This window comes from Antedon bifida, chromosome 11, assembly GCF_963402885.1.
Source record: "Antedon bifida chromosome 11, ecAntBifi1.1, whole genome shotgun sequence".
In the NCBI taxonomy this organism is placed as follows: domain Eukaryota; kingdom Metazoa; phylum Echinodermata; class Crinoidea; order Comatulida; family Antedonidae; genus Antedon; species Antedon bifida.
The window spans coordinates 8,307,560-8,322,479 of record NC_136236.1 but is presented as its reverse complement, the minus strand read 5'-3'; the positions used below and the strand labels follow the sequence as shown (position 1 = coordinate 8,322,479).

At 32.0% G+C, this 14,920-nt stretch overlaps 2 protein-coding genes across 2 annotated transcripts in view; both read left to right on the top strand.

The window, feature by feature from the left end:
* The window catches only part of LOC144856252 (uncharacterized), a 331,955-nt gene that overhangs the window by 136,407 nt on the left and 180,628 nt on the right, over positions 1–14,920 (top strand). The gene's annotated exons all lie outside the window — the stretch shown is intronic.
* On the top strand, positions 1,301–13,908 carry LOC144856108 (uncharacterized). The gene is made up of 13 exons (XM_078714078.1): positions 1,301–1,417; positions 5,631–5,720; positions 5,813–6,004; positions 6,204–6,446; positions 6,733–6,927; positions 7,160–7,357; positions 7,450–7,740; positions 8,113–8,190; positions 8,290–8,494; positions 11,406–11,435; positions 11,647–11,703; positions 12,085–12,231; positions 13,409–13,908. Exons 1-13 carry the CDS (start codon positions 1,301–1,303, stop codon positions 13,900–13,902), a joined length of 2,337 nt encoding a protein of 778 aa, XP_078570204.1. The 3' UTR covers positions 13,903–13,908.

Below are 14,920 nucleotides of genomic sequence, written 5' to 3'. Positions count from 1 at the left end.
ATGCAATGGTCTCCTTCTCTCCTTCGATCTATCGCCAATAGTATATCTACTCTGTACTCATGCTCATTTCTTCATATCTATAACGTTATTAAGGTCCCGAGACTCGTAACATTCATTTTCTCCTTCTTCTCACCTCTATGACCATATTATATGCCTATTATGCTTTTTTCAGATGTTGAGCTGGCCAAGAAAATACGTGAGCAGGCGTTAGCAGAAAGAGTTAATAAGAGTTTAAATACATGTAGGTACAGACAACCCACTTCTAGATATATAGCTTATTTAAGAAAAATTATCAGAACGTATATTAAATATATTTTTCTTTCCTCAAAAGTCCCTCTCCACTCACTCCTCCAAAAACATGTTTTTATTTCTTGTGTTTAAATGTGAATTTTTGTTTGAAGAGGCTTTTTTTGTATTAATTAATATGACACCCTAATAACAAAAATATCAATGTGTTCGCATATTTTGCAAACAAAATGCAGTATTTAGCAATATTTTAAATAAACAGTAATTAGGCCTATAATATCGTTTTTGCCATTGCACGAATATAAAACATTCATTATTTATTGTATAACATACCTACTATGAATTATTTCAACCAAACATCACCCTAGGCCTAGCTAGCCTAGGCTAGTGTAGAAAGGCCGATTAGTGATACGAGAAATTAATGAAATAATCAAGACTAATTATACTGGTGGGGTATTTCAACGATTGCAAGTCTTGTATATTTGCTCCCATGAATTAATCAAAATTTTATCGATCTAAAGATAATATAAGTTCTTTTTGTCTAAATTAGTACATATTGCTCTCTAAAAATGTTAGTTCCGATCGAATTCCATTTTGAATATTATTGTTTATATGCCAAAAACAAGAACAATAAGCGATACTATTAGATTTTCGCCGTATTCGAAGATACAATTGGTCTGTTCTGTTTTTGTTTTTTTCGTACGCGAAGGAAAACGCATTCACTAAGTTTAATAGTATACATCGATTAAACTCCGTGTGACCCACAATCATCCAATCAAATGACAAAATATTTTTCTGAAAATAAACTATAGTGACCTATGTCACATTATTGTCACATCAAATGATTTAGTCGATACTGAAATTTAGTTTGTACAAATGTACACCAATATTAACTGTTAACAAGGTAAATAGGTAAAATAGAATAATATCGATGTCATTCTGGCGCTATGTAGATATACTTGCATTGTTACCTATGCTATAAAAATTAAGACATTAGCCAAATGTTTATTATTATTATTTAGCTCATTCACTATATTTTTCAGCCACAGGACCCATGACAACTGTCAGAAAAGCTGTGTCTTGGTTAAAAGGAAATGATGAAAATGTTAAAAATGACATAACTAGCATTTGGGATTACGCTGGTCAACTGGACTATTACATAACGCACAGGGTATGTTTTCTTTCTTTCATATCAGGACTCATAGAAAACCATGCAGAAGGTACTTTCGGATTTATAACGAAAATCGCAGCAAAAACACTGATTAAGTTGTTGAAATTAATGGTCTACTTAATAAAAAAAATATTACCCGAGAAAAACCAAGGCAGGTTGGCGCACATCAATCTTTGGATATAATAGTTTCTCCAGAAAACTACGATTACGTAAAAAACAAAGGAAACGCTAAAAACGAAACCTAAACGCTTCTGGACTTCACCTAAAAACCGTTGCTCAGCTTAAGAAAAATGTTTCAGGTTAATTAGGAGGATGTACAAAACTACGTCTCTGGTCGATATCAACGTGACAATCTCTCAAAACAGAGAGGCCATTGCCAAATTGCGTCAGCGGAATGATAATTAAACTCGTTGATGATACATGCAACTGTCGCTATGGACATCACGTTCTATTAAATTCTATTCATTATCAAAAATAATCCCACCCAGGAAATTGCGGATAATGTGGAAAAATATGTTTCTAGAAAAAAAACACTCCATCGATCCAAAGTTGTAGGCAGATTTTACTTTTTAACCCAAAATCCACAAAACAGGCTATCCTGGCAATTCAAACTACAAACTATATTTTCAAAAGGTACTAATTTAATGTAAATGTATATTAAAAAAAAACTTTATCTCACTTAATTATAAGACTTTAGTTAATATAACACTACATTATTTGCTGATTTTAAAAATTAAACGTACTTCTTCGTAGATTCCGCTTGCCATATTTCTGTTGGTACATAAGTTGGAGACTTCTCACGAAAAGTAACAAAAACACGAATAATAATTACTCATATCCGTAAGAATTAATCAAACTACAATTCACTAATGCAAACGCTTTCCGTCGAGCCGTCTGTGTAGTCGATGGTTTGGACTATGGCCTTTGTAAGTCGATGTGTGAGGTTGGAATCCCATGAGCAACTTATTTTTACTTTTATTAGCTTATAAGAAGATTAGGTTGACTTTATGTAGGAAGTACTTCGGCTATCTTTCAAAGAGTCCCCGATATATGTACGTGTACGTCTGTGGTGCGCGTTCGTACAATTGAGGGACTAGTGCTGTTCCGCCGTACCACGCCGAGAGTGTTAAAGAGTCGCTATCCAATCGGGTTTGAACAACAACATCTGCATCTATTAAGCAGAAGAAGATTTCGGGTTCGAATCTCAGTCGGGGCAATTTTTCTCATCTCATCGTTAATTAATTAAAATGTTCAGTATATCACCAGGCAGTTTAGAATTAATTTGTGCTGTGCCTTTGGTGTATTTTTTCTTATACGTTAGATCATCTCACTTTTATTTTCCATATTTTTTTAAAACATTTTCTCTAAACTTTTTTATTTTTATAATCTATACATATTTTCTGTTACAGTTACATTGTTTTTTTATCATCTGTTGACTTGTATTCATCTCTTTACAATGTTTTTTTTTATGCTTTACAACATTATTCGACTACTGTATGGTTCCTCTGTTGTTGTATATATTCTCCTTAACTTATTTTCCATATACCAAACATGTATTTCTTATTAACATTTGTTTTTTTTATCATCATTTATACATACTAGAGGATGAGGTCACTTCCCTCGCTCCCTTTCTAGGAAGTGTAGACGATGGTTCTCGGAATGATAATGTTCTCCTTGTACGTTTTCTGTCGGTTACTATTATTGAAAATTCTTGGCATTCGTAGAACTAAACTACTCCGTTTCACAGTGTCTTCGATGATTAATAACATTTTAAAGTATAGTGTTTATTGTTTGGTAGGGCCCTTATAGGGCGGGATGTGGGGAGGCGGAGTTCATTTGAGGGAGGTGCTTATTCGAGGGATATGTTACATTTTTTAGTTTTATTAATATGGTAACATACAATCAAATGAAATCCTCTAATAGATATGAAAAGTGGTAAAAAAGAATAACAAATGCTTGGTAAATTGTAGATAACAGTGCGATGAATTCTACTACAAATATTATGATTGTGTTATTATAAATGTGGATGGACGTTTATTAGATAGTTGGGTTGGGGGTGGGGGATTATTTTTCAAAGTGATGTTTTATTGGAGAGGCGTTTATTCAAATAAATACTTTCCTAATAATTAATAAATTATTTAATTGAAACATCTTTTGAAACTAACTTCTGTGACAGAGTGGGCCGTTTCTGCCCAAGAAAGGAGACATTACGGCTTGCAACATGGGACACAGATAGCCTACAGTCATTCCTGCCAGCTTACTCAATAAAACTCGGCTATCTGTATTTCACTCGATTTTAAACAAAATGTCTTATCATCAAATCTCCCTATGTAATTTTATAATACTATTCCCCACAATATATTCCGATTCTTTATGAATCTTCTTTTTTTCATCCCTCCACTAAGTTTTATGGAAATCGTTCATTTTCTTCGGCATCCGTTTCTCTATGGAATGCGTTGCCTATTGAAATCCGTAAGGCTACTTCCACCAGTGTCTTCAAATCTCTTCTCAAAACCCACCTTTTTAATTTGTAATTTTTCAAAATTGCCTGTCTTTGTAAAGCGCATTGAGGCTTTCAGCATAATGCGCTATATCAAGTACCAGTTATTATTATTATTTATGACGTAGGCCTATATTTAATTTGATCTTTATTAATTTGCAGTATAATTTTATTTTTTAACTACTGTACCTTCACACGCGCGGTACGTTCCTAAAATAAAAAAAAAACTGAAATGGCTATAGCCACTAATGGCCAACTTAAGCTGCAGTCCTACTATCGGTTTTTCTTCCGTTTTCCAAAGGGACACTGTATTGATTGATGGAAATTGTCTGTTTCCAGTCACCTTAAGGGTCAAATCTATTATTTTAACTGCTCCCTTGTGTATACAAGAGAGAAAATAGTTGAAACCAGGTTGTTGTAAGGTGAACTCATCGTGAACCCGGAAATTACTTTGACCGCAAAGAATTGAAATTGAGTTGAAAATCTAGGCTGTTATCATACATTTTGTTAAAAAACTCTTTATAATATCTTCCTAAGATAGAAATATGGAACAATATCGTAATAGTAAAAACTAATGTTATCATGGTACATCTGAGATAGATCAGGTAGGTATCCAAGGCAGAGATTTGTACCTAAGTTTTTCCATTGTGCTCGCCTATGTCAGAATTAACCATAATTTATATATAGATTAAACAGTATTCTTTGTACATTATCCATTAACTCTTAACAATTTGCACCTACAAACCAAATTTGTCTATGAATAAATAGAAAATAAAATATATGGTTCAAATTCTCCGCAAAAAAAAAACTATAGTTCCCAGAGCATACGAATCGTTCAATTTAGCCCCCTTCTCGACATTCAATCATAAACTCACGAACGAGATACGGATGGGAAGATAAAACGGACAAAATAGTTCAGGTGCCGATTTCATCAAATGTCTCGTTTGCAACTAGTAGTCTTTTTCGGGGTTTGTCGTAAAGAAAGAAAGATTTGTTTGTAAAACAGAGTCCAGTAAGCAGCTGACTGGATAATAAATTCAGATCATCTGAATAGAGTGCTCAAAATACGGAGGTAGAGCTCAATAAAAAAATAAATAATACGATACGAGATGTTCTAAGATGACTTCATATTTATTTACTACTGTACATTGCCGATTATAATAACACTATGATCAATCGTATACTTTATTTAATGGTTTATATTACCTAAGATAATTTGATGTTTTGTAATTCAATTTCTATTTTAATTTATTTCCACAATATAATAAAATACATACATAAATGCTGAAAGTGATTCAGTGATCGCAAAAGGTAGGCAACCTACAAAATAAAAAACAAAGAAATACTAAATTCAAATTTTGCAGAAATGTAAAACTGCGCAAAGCATTTTTAATATTATCTGATAAAAATAGAATCCTTGCCACGCAATCTGTTGAACACAAAGTAATAATAATAACGCAACCCGCAGAATGCCTAGGCATAAAAGAGGAAGCCCCGTATTCACTCATCGGCACTCATCGGCAACATTATCTCAAACACCCATCCACGCGGCGGCTGGAAAATCGCTATTTTTCTTTTTTGCCCTCTAATGTATCGTCTCTCTTATAAAAACATATATATAATTCATTAATAAATAATTATCATTACTTGCAATTTATTAATGTAGTTCTAAGTAAGATTATACTCAATTATATATATATTTGTTTTTTCCAGTTTTTTCTTACAAATAGGGTATCGTACTGTGTTGCCTTTAATGTGATGGATAAATTGAATGACCCAGCTACTCCACGAAATTCTCCAATAGTGAGTTCAACATATACTTTATCAAAATACAAATGTTTGACTTCTTAGGCCTATATTTTAACTGATTTTTACTATTTATTTTTATATTTTAGGGTTCGCTAGGAATGACTAATATGGACATGAATTTGTTCTGGATAAGGTCCATTTATGAACATACTGTATACCGAAATGGTTCAGGAAACTCAATATTAATTGATGGAAAAGTTATAGTGTTACCTCCCATCAGTTTGGTTGCTACCCATATGGACGAATTGCCAGGGAATAAATCAGAAAAGGAAGATGAGGTAATAGCTTCAGAATATATCTGTAAACATTACATTTATTTTTAAGAAATTGCTAAAAAAGGTTTATATCTGGATAGAGATGAAAACATTTTAAACACAATGTAGAGATAAAATGACAAAGTATAAAATTCAAAATAAAGAGAGGGAAGTCATGATCTGACGTTTGCTTGTTATAAAAATACAATTTTACTAATTTTAGGCCAAGAAGATGTTCACAGAAATGTTTGATGAAATAAAAAAAATGCCATACGCCGAGCATGTAGATCGTGAAATGTACATGGTTGATAACACAGTAAAATCAAATGAAGGTATTACAAAGTTAAAAAGAAACGTTGGTAGATACATGAAAACAATGGTTGATGAAGTTCCATTAAAGTGGGTTACCATGCAGGAAAAGTTGCATGAAAAAGGAAAAACAAGTTTGTGTATTTCATTTACTGAGGTAAGGGTTTTCAATTAACAGAAATAAAAACGTATTTTGTTTTTGTCTTGTACATGCATATAAATTTGTATTTGTGAAAGATAATGTAATGTGACTCACATGTCATTGGTTTGCTTCTGGTCTGTTTCTCTGTGTCTGGTATTTTTTCAGAGTTAGCACTGTGAATTATAATTCAATTACCAATGGTGCGTTAGTTTTGCTCGATTTTTTATATGCTATTATAAAGTATAGATACGTTGTCAGTAAATTTAGCATAAAACCAATTTATTTTATCTTATATTATTAGGCTTATAAGATTGGCACTGAATGTGGAATTTCTGAAGAGACGATCGCCACTGTCATTACATATCTGAACGACATTGGAAAGATTATGTATTCCAGTACTGATGAGAAATTAAAAAACACTGTGATAACTAATCTTCACGTAATGATTGAGATGTTGAAGAAAGTGATCACAGTAGTTACACCACTTATTAATGATGTAGGTAGACAATAGTACTATTACAATATGTTATTGATACAAATACCACGAATATAATGTGGATGAACTACGTTATAACAGTGTAATTATCGTTTTTGCAATTTACAATCATCCATAATTAATATTAATTAAGCATATTTGTATTGAAAATGTAGAAAAACGATTATTATTATTGTATTGTTTTTACCGTTGAACGAAGCGTATAATTATTTAACGTTTTAATTGTACACAGAAGACAATGAGGACACAATGGTACAAGTTTACCGAAGACGGTATTATTGGGGAGAAGTTATTGTGTGCTTTATGGCAAAATCAAGACGCACGTGACTTGGACGGTTCTAACCTGGCAGATGTATTCGTAAAAGAAGATCACTTTGAAATTCTTATAGATGTCATGAAGATGTTTCGGCTGCTCTTTGAGATGAAATCTGTAAGCTCATAGTACATATGTGCATTAATTTAAATTGATTATAAACATCCTACCAGCGTATGTGTAATTGTCTAAATTGTTTATACTAACAGAGAGATGAAGACGGTAACCGTAAATTCCTGGTTCCCTGTAAGATGAAAAATGAAAAAGAGAGTTTAAAAGTCACAGAAAATGACAAGCAGATGGTATCAGTATACCTTACTCCGGCAGACTTTCTTCCTGATGCTGTGTACCACACACTGGTGGTTGCATTTCTTGAATTGATGACCGAAAAAGATAGTGAAGTGTTCAGGAACCGTAGTGATTTTAACTTTGAAGGACACAGAGTCAGTTTAGGTATCGTAAAAATTAAGCGTGACAATGAAAAACCACGCGCAATAAAGGTATGAGATTAATTTTGTTTGTAAATATTTAGATAGATTACTGTTAAAGAGTCGCTATATAATCGAGTTTGAAAAATACCACGAATGCATCCAGTGGTACAATCGTTAAGACATCTGCACATCAAGCAGAAGGTTCCGAGTTCGAATCTCGTTTCTCACAGATTTCCTCATCTTATCGTTTTTTTTATAATATATAATTCGAAGTATAATAGTATTTTTTCTGTATATAAATTTAGTATTTATAATCTGAAATTTTATAACGCATACTTATAGCATATGCCTAAACAATATGATTGTTTATAACCTACTTAAAACTTTATTTTGTTATCATATGAATTGAATTAACTAATTAATTTTAATGTTTCTTATAAGCTTGAAATATATCGTCGGACAATACGGAGTTACAACACAGAAGAGGTGTTACCACTACAAAGAAGTGTCTGCATGAAGGTAACCAATGCATCTGTAATAAATTGACTTTTTACACTTTTAAACAAGATGTTTACGTAGGCATAGAATACTAAAATATACGCTACGTTTTTGCTGTAGGTATTAGATTACTTGAGGGACCAATTAAAAAGTGTTTGCAACATATACGATGGCATTGGATATAATCTACGTGTGTCATGCGGTGCGTGTGATCTAAAGAATCATCACTTAGTTGACCTTGAAAAGTGTTTGAAGAAAGATACAGTTCCATGTGGAACCGATACGTCTATGAATACCGCTCATATCAAGCGATATTTTTCTACAGGTAAGTTTTTTTATCCGTTCCTTCGTCAATTTAATTACTTCATCTTAATTAAATCTTCATCTTTGTAATCATCATTATTCGTCATTAACAATTATAAATACATATAATACAACATACTACAACATTATTTTATCTCAACTATTCTCGGACCTCCCAAGTCTAATGACAGGCGTCTAGCAGAAGAGTTCAAATCATGTTTGCATGTATTCACCATCAAATATCCTTGACATTATCGGTTTTAATTTTAATCTTTAAAGATCTGATATATTTCATTGATAATTTAAAATAAAACAGCTACCATTTTCCGAATTTCATTATTCAAAAACTAAGATGCTTGTTCTTTCAGCAAAGTAGTGTACAGTATTAGCTTTATTGCTAATGGTGATTACAAATTCCTCACTCAGATATTTTGTCCATGAGGGCTAATCTACATTTATAAGCAGTTAGATAATTTAAATAATAGTATTGTAATTATTGAAATTCAATATGCAATACAAACACTATAATTAATTACTTTACAAAAGTTATACACGCATGATAAAATATTATTGTTAAATTTTCTCATTTATATACTTAGTAAACGGTCAAAATAGATAACACATTTCTGCGATTGCTACAAAACAAATGTTGCGTGGACTATTAATATTTTTTTCGGGCACACTATTATTAGCTATATGCTATTGAGTTAGTGCTATTTAGTTATAGCTGCTATTATTAGCTATATGCTATTGAGTTACTGCTATTTAGTTATAGCTGCTATTATTAGCTATATGCTATTGAGTTACTGCTATTTAGTTATAGCTGCTCGGCCGTTCCAAGGCAAAACCACGTAACTCGCATTTTTGTCAATTTTGAGATTTTTACATTTGGGGAATTATTACAAATTTATGAACAACCTGTAAAAATTTCAGGTTTCAGAGATCATTATTTTTAGAGATAGTACCACGTATCTTTAAGCAAAAAACAAATAATTATGGTATTTTCCAAGGCAAAACAACGTATCTACCAGATACGTTGTTCTGCCACGGAAATGCATACGATTTTCGCTTTAAATTCTCACTATCAGCTAAGTTACGTAATTTTGAGACAGAAACCGCTGATGCATGACGATATGCATAGCAACGATCTTAACTAAAAGTAAAAGATATATTAAACGATACCAGGCTTATTAGGCTAGACAACTAATTTAATGTATTAACATTTATTCTAAGAATTAACTATATTTACGAAAAAGTTCAGGCAAGCTTGAAACTAGGCTAGGCTATTATTTTTGAAAGCCCTATCTAATCTAGCCTAGGCCTAGTACCCCAGTACTGTCATTGGAACTAGGCTAGGCCTAGCCTAGTAGGACGGCCGTCTTTGCATTGTTGTACATATAGGCCTTCTAGTAGCAGGCTAGGGGGTAGGCTATAACATAATCATGTAAGTAAGTAAGTCTATATCATAAATAGTAGATCCAAAAGGCTAAGCCTAGCTTCAAATGCACTCTTTGTTAAGCCAACCTAGTTTGTAGGCATCATTAGTGATCGCAGCCCTCCCTGTTGTTCAAAAAGAGTTTCAATCCATTGTTTTTAAAATCATCACAGTTACGTTGTTTTGCCATGGAATGACCACAGTTACGTTGTTTTGCCACAGAATATCACAGTTACGTTGTTTTACCTCAGAAATGACTTTCATTCTATGCACGTCATTTCCAAGGCAAAACAACGTATCTGTTAAAAGTGGTAATAACTTTTGATCAAATTGATTAAATTATTTATCATTTTGTATTTAACAATAATTATTATTTATATATACTCCTGCAAAATTTCACATCATTACGATAATTTGTTGTTGAAATGCAAACACTCAAACTTCAATTCAATTTTTCTCGAAAAGCAACATTTTGTAGTTACGTTGTTTTGCCTTGGAACGGCCGTGCTATATGCTATAGAATTTCTGCTATTTATATGCTATGGACCAATCCTGCGCCTAGGTGTATTTTACTTGTCTGCTACTACTTTTCTATTACATAGGTTACGTTTTAAGTCGCAGTCGTCGCAAATGTAAATCCCATGTTTCTAAACATACAGCTAGTAATACCTATTATTATTTTTTCTCGTTTCTATTACAAATAATACTATACATTGTATCTATAATATGTTTGGGCACATCTAATATACTAGCAGTATTGTAAACTAGCTTGGGACAGTTTTTATTTCCATTACTTTACCAAAATACTTACATTTTCTTTTTCAAAGCTTTTAAGGCGTTTTTTTTTTGTTGAAATTTTTCGATCTTTTCAACCCAATTATCAGTATCATTGTTATCATAACCAACAAAATTACCAAAAAAGTAGAGGGTCATAAACCCACTGTATTGCAAATGGTTTACAGACATAATGTTTTGAAGATCCACACTCCTTTGGTTTTCATTTTGGTTGAAAGTGTATATTTGTGATAACATGCAACCTTACAAAACAAGTATACTTCATACTAATAAGTTTAAATACTTTTTTTTCTGATAGGCAAAAGTATTGTATTGTCAGCTAACTGAGCAATTTAACCTCCTGTGGCTTCTTACATTACATATTATAGCCATTTCCTTGTATAATACCAATATTCTTCCAAAATCCTTTCTAATGATCCATTATTCGTTGTAATCGTAGTCTCACCCCATTGTATTGGGTCCTGACCTAAACCAAATGACAATTTATTTATTAAAACTATCTGTGTATTCTAGTTCAATTTCAACAAGTCTTGTTTTCACCAGCAAAGCTCGTTTGATAAGGCGCTGACATTAGTATTATTTAGTTGAGTTAGGATACCTAAAATTGTGGTTTCAGATCATTATGATCATAATAATGTAATAAAAAGAATCTGGAATTTCTAATTTGTACGGAAATAGTTAGTGTATTGTTTATTTTTTACAGGTGTTGTTGGGGCATCCAGTTCAAACCAAGGTATGTCATATTCATTATGGTTTTGGTTATGGATTAAGTGAATATTAATTAAAAGTTTCAACTTCCTTAGCCTAATTATTCACTGTCACACAGAACAAGGACATTTGTGATACGTATAAAACAATATTTACAACATTGCGTACAAATAATGAAAACGTTTAGATAATTACAATATTTTTAAAGTAACATCGCACTTTGTGATCACTTTTAGGAAATTGTGACGAAAGCGAAAGCGCACCACTGAGTCGCCAAAGTCATCTAATTGAAGGTAAATTACTAGTAGAAAAAGATACTAATGATATTGGGTATTGTCACGATATTTTAAAATATATTTTGTTATTTTGACATATTTTAAGCCAATGCTAACAGAAAAAGTAAGTAAAGAATCTATGAATATTCATCTCTCTTTTGAGAAACCATACAATAATGCTTGATAACCAACAAGTGGTCTTAAATTACAAAATGTAAGGACTTTAATCCTTAGTTAAACAATATGTAAAAAGTTGACTTCACCCTGTCACCAGGCGATGGATGGTTTTAAAACCTAAATGACATACTGTTTTACAACTTTACAATGTCAAACATATATCGTAATGTTCACAAATGCGAATTAATAAAAACCAAATAAAGTATTTTGTCTATGAATCAGAGTCAGAAGATAACCAGGCGAAGCAGCTAGTGCCAGTTACAGAGACAAAGCCAGAATCAGAGCCAGGCTCAGTACCTAGGGCAAATAAAGAACATGAGCCAGTGCCACGGGTAGCACCAGTACATGTGCCATCTCCAGGACATCAAGGTAACTATAATAGTAATATTTATAACTAGCAGAAGTTTTAAATACTCTTTTGAAACACCTTTATAGTAAGTAATTCAGTAATAATTCAACATGTTATATTTATTTCAATCTATTTATATTTTTACCCACTTTGGTATGTAACGACCAGTTTTATATTCAAGACAATTGCTAATATAGGATCTAGAAGATGTTTTTATTGATCGTATGTGGTCTATCATAAGATAAGCCGACACATTTATTGTTTAAGGGTTATTTTTATTGTTACCATGCGGTGTCTCTACATCATGTTAAGACTATTTAAAAAAAATATTTGACACCGACAAAAAAGATTCTAAGCAACTCCTTCGTATTTTACCAAATTATTTGCAATATTAATATTTTCCTAAATTCTAAATACTGTATAAACAATTATTAAGAACATTTATGCAATTTCAGAAATTAATTGGTATCTCTAAAATTTCCATTTCTTCAAACTCGTACATTATATTGTTCTATCTCCTGTAGGCCTATAGCATATTTTTGTAACCATCTTCTAAATTGTTATTTTTTTCCCCGTGAATATTTTATGCTTTGTTATATTTTTATATGTTGTTATCTGTTTATGTAGGTTGTCAGCATATTATGCTCTGTCTATGTTAAATATAAATAAGAAATGGTTTAGGGATTAAGTGGATGTTAAGTAACTAATTTCTCCATCAATAACTCACTACATTGTCTGCACACGAAATTGTAAACAGTTTTTGATCCGGCGCAGTATAAACAATCTTACATCATTGTGTGCGGGCTAAAAAATGCATATCATTGAAAAAGAGCATACACTATTTAACAATTACTGTACCATTGTGTTGTGATAATTTAGGAAGTAACGAGAATAACGAACATGAATGCACATCGTTGAGTCGCCGATGTCATCCAAGTGAAAGCAAATTACTAATATTGTAATGGGATGTTATAAAAAAAGTATATGTATTATGTTGGTAATAAAGATAAGAATAAGATAATAAGAGTGGTATAGTTAGTTTATACCTTTGTTACTGAAGCTGATTAAAACATTGTTGTGGTTAATGAACTTATATTCATAATCATAATTATAAGTGACAATTATGATTATAAGTATGATAACTCATAATAATACCGAACGCTTCACATATTAAAATTGTTTGTGTTTCCCTTGCAGATCTCTCGGATAACGACTTTAGACAGCTGATTACAGACTTTGCACAGTGGTATGATGAAAATGAACTTCTTAACAGGCTAAAAGTTCTATTCATAGAAATGTTAGATGACGTTGAAGCAGTAAAAAAGGTTACCTCTACAATCGAACTGTTAACTCTTTTGTCTGCGAAAGGACTATTGAGTCGAACAAATCTGTCTTTGTTGTATGACGCAATAAAAGTAACGAAACAATTTGGCTTTCAGTCAGTCATTCAAGAAAAGCTTTCATCTATCAAACAAAAGAGGCGTGCAGTAGCATTTTCAGGACACACAATTAGGATTTTCAATTTGGGAAAAAGTCTTAGTGACTCGGATATAACAACTCTTGATATATGTTACAATTTCCCTGTTCTTAAGAAGTATGAAGACAGGTGGAGTTTGATTTTGGATTTTGAATCACGAGGGTTGTTGAGTGAAGATAACATTGAATCGGTTAAGAAGGTCTTGAAAAGATGAAATGAAATTAAGGTGACTGTGAAGTGGTCTATATTTCACCATGAGTACAATCAATGTAACTGTGCATTATTATACAAAAAAAGACGAATTTACAGTACATATCTATCCTATTGTACCGTTTGTATTTAAATATTTGTGCTGTATGTAATACCGTAATACAGGTATAGTATAATATGTAGTAGTATAGTATAAATGTGTAGATTTTAAGATTTTTAATTTCGGTATGATATAATACATTCATTTTGTACTGAACTTTAATACAGTTAAATACATTATTGTCTTAAAAGTGGCGATTAAATAATATAAACGTAATACTCCGGCACATACGATTGGTAACTAGCCAGTTTCACCCGCGACATCCGTCTGTGACATTGGTGTTATGCTTTACAGTGCTGGTATTCATTCAGTAAAACTAAAAACTATTCACAAATCAGCATTTCATGCATTGCAGCAAAGTAGAAAGATCCGGATGTTATAAGTCCTTAAACAAACTAGTCCACTAGTCCAAATTAGACATAGAGGAACAGCTACCTATTTATTCAAAATCCAACTTATCCATAATATAACCAGTATCAAATCCACTTACTGTATTAACATTCCCAAACTAACAACTACATCTGCTAATTGTTCAATAAAACAGTTAACGATTTGTTATTATAAATTGTGAACTTGGAGTGTGTTACCATCATAACCACTATGTTTTTAGGGAAGTGGGAGTTGGGGTTATTTCATTTAACTTAATAGGTATCTAGCCTTTAACCTTTTGCTTTTCATGTGGACAACTGTCCGGGTGTTATGTAAATATATTTCTGTATATTTTGTCGGATGTGCGGAAAATGCATAATAAACAAACACACTATATTATAGTTTACTGTAAAGCCTACCGAACAAGCTACTTTACAAATTAGTTAAAAATGCTGCAAGACTGAAATTATTAAACGATTAGAGTTTAAAACATTAACGGGCTATCGGTAATTTTACGAATTCGGATGTTATTTTCTACAATATAATCGTTGCT